The sequence below is a fragment of the Apostichopus japonicus genome, chromosome 12, assembly GCF_037975245.1.
Source record: "Apostichopus japonicus isolate 1M-3 chromosome 12, ASM3797524v1, whole genome shotgun sequence".
NCBI lineage: Eukaryota > Metazoa > Echinodermata > Holothuroidea > Aspidochirotida > Stichopodidae > Apostichopus > Apostichopus japonicus.
In genome coordinates, this window is record NC_092572.1 from 25952229 (window position 1) to 25959988 (window position 7760).

Consider the following 7760-nt stretch of genomic DNA (forward strand, 5'->3'; position numbering starts at 1 on the left):
ATCCACTCCGGGCTTACCAATAGAGCTTACCTTGGCTACTGCGGCCCTATATGGTAGGTTACTGTGGACATCATCGTTATTACTATTACTATCGCAATTTTGCAATCTGTGTACCAGACAAGGCAGATGTGATCTATGTTATCTTGTACAATTGCGTTTTATATTCTTTTTCAGTTTTATTTCTTCATTACCTACGTGTGCATTATATACACCATAAGAGTACCGTTGTGACGCGAATGCTTCATGAGTATGTGAATGACACCATTTGTTTTTACAGTGACATTACAAAATAATGTTTTACCTAACTGAAACGAAGACGTGTGCATATCGAAAAATATACACCATACAAGGGCGTAGGAACCGGGGGGCTGGGGGGGCGCCAGCCCTCCCAGTGAAAAATGTGGAGGGGCGGAAGTATCATTCCGCCCCCCGCTCCGCAAGTCAGAAAACCCCTTTTTCATTTCCAAATGAGAAAAAAAATCTCATTTGGAGCACCAAATTGCATCTAAGGCCAGGTGAAAATACAAAATTAAGTTTACAAAATGGAGTGGGTGTTGAAGTGTGCTATATTGCACCAAATTGCATCTGAGGCCACCTGGAAATGCAAAAAATTCCAAAGGGGAGGGGGACACCCCCTCCCCTTAGACCCCTCCCCCAGGCCGGCCATCAGTCTTCAGCCCCCCACTCAAAAGTACCTTCCTACGCCACTGACACCATATACACCAGTCATGTTCCTCACGTAAATTTGTTTACTGTTTATCTGGACTATGAACTATGGACTCTCACGTAAACGTTCGAGTTTTCAAGTGGACAATGGGTGGCTTGATTTCAAAGTATACATGCGCTAATCTTAAAATCTATTATCTCTTTTACTAGATTCGTTCTTTCGAATTGTCTCTCATTAAACTCTACGTATTTGTATGCTTAACATCCTAACACAATACGTTAACGGACGATTCTGGGCTATACCGCATAAACCAGATTCCTAAACAGTGATTTTTCGTTTGTGTATTGGGAAACTTGTTTCCTGCAAGCGGGATCAATACACATACATACACACCAATGGATTTTTTATTTGTTTTTGACGGAATGAACAAACAGTTGTAACTATTTGAACATAGTATTCTGTCATTGTGCAGTACTAGCTATATGCCTATATGCGTTAGAGCCTAACGTAAATATCAATGTACTGTTAGACATATGCTACATCAAGGCGAAAGAAGTTTCTACTGCATTTTTTTTGTCGGAGACAACCTTCCAGGAAAGTACAAACCGTGGATCGCTTACAATTGGAGTCAGCTAATAACAGACCGCTGATAACTTCCTACAGATAGTACTGGACTTCGGGCGTAATGGGTAAGCTATCTTTCATGTATATGTTTGCATGCACCAGTAATAATAATAATAAAAATAATTAAAACACATCTCAAAGATGGCAGAGGAATTTATGTTCTAAGTAAGAAGGAATAGTAGTCCGGCCGGGGGATTAATCCACAGAGTGACACAAGTTAAGGGGTGCTCACCTCTACCCCCACCCCCACCCTCTCCCCCGCCCCCACCGCTTGTCGACAGCAGGGTAACAGTTATCCAAGTATTCAGTGCATAACAATATACGGTCACATGTACGCAATACATCCTAAATTATTTGAAATCCTTCAACGTTGTTTGCGAAGGTTGCAAAATACAGCTAAATTGTCCATCATGTTAAGCATACACCATCCCCTCAGATCCCTTCCCTTCATTACGAAATAATGTCTTCGACACGGTGCGGTGCGGAAAGGGGGGGGGGGGGGTTCGAGGGAGAGTATTTTGTTTGGAGGGTGGTTTGGGAGAACTTTGCCGCACAAGCGACCGTTTATTTTACTTTCATTTTGCTTTCTTTCGACGTGTCAGCTATTTGAATTATAAGAATTTGTTGATTGAATACTTCAAAGGAAATATCCTTTTCTGAATTTCTTTCCTGTGTCTGAATGGCTGGAGAAATCAACTGTTTACTTATTATTTATATTTCTTGCTTCTTATATGCTTTTTCTGCAGGGAAGAAACATGGTATTCTCGGGAGTGTGGCTTGTGTGTTACGTAAGTGCCATTATGAATATGACTCAACATGTGATCTAAGTATTAAAAGTAAAGTTAGGGCGTTTGAAGGGAATCCCCGTAACTAGACATAATTAAGTGTCAGTGTGTTATTCAGTGTATTCCTGTTTGGGAAAACAATATTCGCCCGGGACATAAGTATGTCACCACGTGCTCTCCATTTTTTACCCTTTATATTTTCTTTAAATATGTTTAGTACACCATTCTTTGCCCCACATTGTTCATGGTCCCCTATATTTGGAGCTGCCGTACCGTGACAACCTCCCTTCCCTCCCCTTCCCCTCACATCAGATACGATTGCAAGGATCACTTTTGCTCATTCATTTCGACAACGGATTACAAAACATGATACAGTAGTTCAACTAAACTAAGGTTTAATTATGTCTATAAATACGATGTTGATAAAATACTAACAAAAGTTACGTATACTATTCCGCCTGTTTTCTCTATAATTACAGTGGTCCAGTTCGCGTTGAAGACCCAAGCAATCGATGATGATCAATTAGTCGTAAGTCTTGCAGGGTCTGACGTCACACTGCCTTGCCAAACACAAAATGGCAACTGCAGCTGGGAGCGGAAAGTTTCCAATGTCAACGTGGTTATTATCCATAACAGTGAGAAAGTGTCGAATCACTCGACAGACAACAACGTTAACCTACGTCTGGAAGATACAGGATGTCCACTCACGATAACCGGAGTGACGTCACAGAATGAAGGATTGTACGTTTGTACGACAAACGGAACAACAACATCGATACAACTAAAGGTTGATGGTATGTATGTGTGTATGTTTATGTGTTTTGCCAATTCGAGGACTTGTTTTCTGGTAAACACCTGCGCTTTGAGGACATTTGGTGTATGACCGTCAATTTGAGGTCGTCCTCAAAATGTAAAGTTGGGGAATGGACTCAATACGACCTGAGAAAGCTCCTGTATCAGTATGTAGGATGTCCTCAAATTTTCAACATCAGACACAAATTTGGCTGAACTGTGTGTATGATAGAAACCCCTGTTAGGAAGAGCGCCCTCCTACGTCCTCGAATTGACGCCCTCAATTAGTTTATGTCGTTACTGTGTAGGCCACATCCTTTAATTGTCACTTCATGAAACTGTGTATGCATTGCGTCGTCTTTTTAATTGGCTGTTGTATATATCCTTTAGTAATATTAGAGGTGGGGGAAAAAATCTTATTCGTTGCAGTGAAAGCAGAAAGCAATGTGTCCCCTTTACGTTCGTTCTTAGTGATCGTGTGATGTGGGATTCTTGACAGATCCAATGAACAATAGGCTGTCATTATTGATTCGCATCACGGAATGTCCGACCCTGCAGTGACTCTTCCATTTTTCTTACTTACACAGTTATCTAATTGGTTTGTGAATTCGTATAAATCGCCAAAAGAAATCACCGGTAAATAAATTGGCGACTTTCAATAACTTCCTTTACCCTTTTATTGTTAGAGAGTTTTTAAAATATTTTCAAATTTCCATTCAAATGAATCAAACCACAAGACTATTATAACCTAAGAGAAATGATAACTTGAGAAAGAAAATGAAGCATCGCGAAATTATTCCAGATTTTAAATAAGTCATCCAACCGTTTATCTCTGACTTCTAAATGGCTACAATAGAGTCTAAAATCCTTCAAACCAAGAGAAACGCTCATAAATTAAGTTTATGATAATAATAGCTTTATTGTTTGAAGATGAAACCTGTTTTACCACAATTATTTTATCCATGGATGTATTTACAACATCACTTTACCCTATAGACTTCTAATTTTTAGAGAGACTATAAAATTTTGTAAAGTTACATCCAAATAAATAAAACACAAAGCTTACTATAGCCTTAGAAAAACGATAATTTGAGACATAAATATAATGTTTCACGGAATTTGTTCCAAATTTCATATAAGGCTTTCCAGACGTTTATCTCTGACGTCTAGACGGCTACGATAAACATCTTTTGAAACCTTCCCTTTTGTTTGTTAATATGCCAAAAATATATTAAAAAATACTAACTTTTGGGGTTATATTCTTAGTAAATGTATTAAATGTAATATCTGGAGAAAAGTAGCATTATGACGTGAGTGTTAAAAGTGAATGATAAGGTGTTAAGGTGAAGCCCAGGAACATAATAGTTATACAATTTCTGAAATTTTGGCACCGTCAAATGACTTTGCAATTCGTTTTAAACACACATGATGGGATAGTATATCCTTATTGTTATACAGTGTATCAAAAATATGTAAAGCAATTTCATTTTTATAGAAAAAAAAAATTAGACACAAAAGACATTCCACTTCCGACAAAGTTCACTCACGTTAATAAGGCAAGATGTTTAGAAAAATTATTTTTTCATTAATAACAAAATTTTTTTATGATCCATTTGCCAGCTAATGACAACAAATTCTGCCCCAAATCTTTTATGCAAAATAGGCAATGTATTGTATGATATGATATGCTAATCCTGCTAGGCTAGGCTACGAATTCTGCTAGGCTAGGCTACGAGTATTGACATGTTATAACTGAAAAGTAATGACGAGGGTTTCCAATATCTGTTATGATGTTAATGCAATAACTCGTTATGATCATATCGATGTCGTACAGTCACGATGTAAAGCGGACTGGATAGAGAGGAAGGAGTAGAGGATGGGGAGTATGTATGTAAATAGAATCACCTATAAATAAACTTTATTTTTGTATAGTTACATGAATAAAGGGTAAGCAGACATACACACACTGCTTAAGTTAAATTATACACAGCCTTTGTCCTTGCTCAGTGAGTGTTATTCTCGTACGTAGTTTTATATCTGGAACAGGATCCAGAGGGCTGATAAATTCATGTCAGAAATCAGGCTAAATATTTCCTGAGCCCGAAATGCACTTTAAGTTTATAATAATTATGCGCCCAGGTTCGGTCACCCCTTTGACTTACAACCACTCTCTTACAACCACTTCACCACAACCACATCCTACAACCACTTTACTGTACTGTATGATATAATTCTACACTTTCCCTCTTACAGAGCCTTTACCGTTATATGTTTACGTGAACGATGACCTGGTGACCTCTTGGCATTATTACGTAACACTCGGCGATACCATTAATGTTACATGCCGTTCCGACGTAGTCAATGAAAACAGCATAACGTGTATGGACTTCCCATTAAGCCATTCACATCACGAGGATCACTTGCAATGCGAAGGGGATGTTGGAAAGAATGCTGTGAATAATATGTACCACGTGACCCATAAAGATGGCGCTATTGTATGTACCGCTTGGGAGGACGACATGATGTTGAATGTACACAAAGTAGCCCTCCATGTTAGATGTAAGTATAGATTTAGGAATATCCTTTATTCATTGCCAACATCTAAAGAAGAAGGCCGTGGCTATTCTTACAAAAGGAGTAACAATTATTTATAAACTATTCTTACAACCTCGGCAAATTTCCGGTTACGCAGGCGCAGTAAAGTAAATAAAGCAACTGCGCATGCTGTAAGGGTAACCCTAACCGGAAATTATTGTTACTCCTGGTCGTAAATAGCCATTTTGAAAAAAAGAACGCCACTATGTGGTTAGGACATATTTTCCAGTCATGCAAATAAAATGAATAAAGATTTCTGGTAGCTGTATAGTGGGAAATAAAGTACCAAAACTAATGAGAGTTTATTTCTAGAAATGTCTTTACTTGTCACAATAAATATGAACAGCTCTCTCATATGATGCCTAACCTATACGTTCAAAGCTAATATATATAAATCGGCCTAGCCTACTTGGTACAATAAAGAAATTCGAACGCAAATTGGCAACATTTCAGCTGACTTAGGCTAAAAGCATACTTTGATTACTGGTGTACATGTTTTTTTTTTTGACAATGTCCTACATCTTTATTTAAAAAAAATATGGCTAATTAGCATTTTTTCTATGGTTGAGATACAATTTTTTATCAAAATATTTTGGTGAATCTTTATGAATGCATCAGGCATCATGAAGTGTTGGTGATGTCTTTACAACAATTACGCTACAAAAAAAGTTTTTCTGTTTTTCTTTATGATATTTTCTGCCACCGGAAAAAAAGCTTTAAATATTAAACCATATTTGCGACTCTTTATACCTTGACAAGGATTATTGGACTATAGACCAGTCATTTGGCTTAACGTGTGTGGTCGACGATTAATGGCATTAATCAGACACGTTAAGTAGTATAACACTTAAAGGCATTGAAGACTCGTCCCAAACCGCGTGTCGCCCTCTGCCAAAAAAGTTAACTTTCCATTGCTTGCAAGTTAAGTTTTTTTCTTGTCGCTACAAAATGCAGACGGTAATAAAATATGATACCTTGCTATCTTTTATCTAGACCTGAGATGTCCATCGCTGCTATGTACACTGTGTTGTGGTTATTGACCGTAGCTGCATGTATTGACTGTATACACTAGTGTCTAATTACCGACGGTAGCAAGCAGTGTGTGTATTTTCTGGGATCGATGGTGGTGTCTAACACTTTTGTTACACCTCATTCGAAACTAAGTCATATTACCGGCATCAGACGTTTCTTTGTGCGCGAGTCTTCAATGCCTTTAAAGGGCTCGTCCAGTTCCAACTTGTGTTCTGCATGACAGTTCTTATAGGCCAGCAGTGCGCGCTTTAACTGTATTCATAGTAATATATAGGTTCACATCAGAGCGCAAATGAAGGACAGAGAGGAACAAATTCAACTTTGTAAAGTTGGACAAGTTAAAATAATTTACATTGGACTTTCATTGAAATGGCAGCGCCGCCGCGGCACTCTCTGAGTTTTGAAATGACACAAAGATAATTTCCAGAAATTTGAAAGGGACAACCTGCTTACCGGGACCGGGCACAGGATTACCGGGGCGTCGGGAGAGGAAACACCTAGGAGGATGCAGGGCATAGTAAATATTCATGAGATCTTTCGTAAAACCATGCATACTCCAAGATATCTAACTTTGCCGTAGTTTCGTAAACCTGTTCGTCTGGGGCAAACTTGGCTGACATTTTTGGACAAGTTTGAGCCTTGGTTAAGATAATTATGAGGACACCGACGGCAAACTCGGTTAAAGAGGCAAAGCAGTTAGGTGCTGATGGTTTTTAAGGGCATTACGGCAAGCGGTAGGGGAACCGACGGCAATTGGCTTTCTATGCCGTCTTTTACTTTGAGACCCATATTTTTTTCAGTTCATTAACGCAATAGGACCTCCGTTAATTTTTTTCTTTTCGTTCTTAGATACACCACAATGCTATCTACAGATTACTAAAGGCGGGGTCAACTGCGCATGTGATGCTAATCCACCACTGCTGTATTACGTCATAAATATTAACGGCATCGCTGTAGCCAATGACACTGCAACGACCCTTGAACCAAGTTTCCATGGCAATTTATCTTGTACTGGTGTTAACGAGGATGGAGAATATACGTCTACGGAAGTCCTCTACCAGTCTCCGTGTATGTGAACCTTTCATTACGTTCATTATGGCTTATCCTGTAATAACACATGTGATGTCAACCTAAATGATTCAGACTCCGCATATATATATATATATATATATATATATGTATATATATATATATATATATATATATATATATATATATATATATATATATATATATATATACTTATATATATATACTGCCAAGCT

General features: G+C 38.2%; 1 protein-coding gene across 2 annotated transcripts in view; it reads left to right on the forward strand.

Moving 5' to 3' along the window:
• The first annotated feature begins 828 nt into the window (after positions 1 to 828).
• Positions 829 to 7760, forward strand: part of LOC139977008 (uncharacterized) — an 8310-nt gene continuing 1378 nt past the window's right edge. Inside the window, exons 1-5 of one of the 2 annotated variants that reach the window (XM_071985950.1) lie at positions 829 to 1356; positions 2038 to 2079; positions 2556 to 2870; positions 5122 to 5427; positions 7345 to 7563. In XM_071985950.1, the coding sequence (XP_071842051.1) occupies positions 1353 to 1356; positions 2038 to 2079; positions 2556 to 2870; positions 5122 to 5427; positions 7345 to 7563 (886 nt within the window). In that variant the 5' untranslated portion in view covers positions 829 to 1352. The remainder of the gene's footprint in view (positions 1357 to 2037; positions 2080 to 2555; positions 2871 to 5121; positions 5428 to 7344; positions 7564 to 7760) is intronic. The other variant, XM_071985949.1, reaches the window with a different exon arrangement.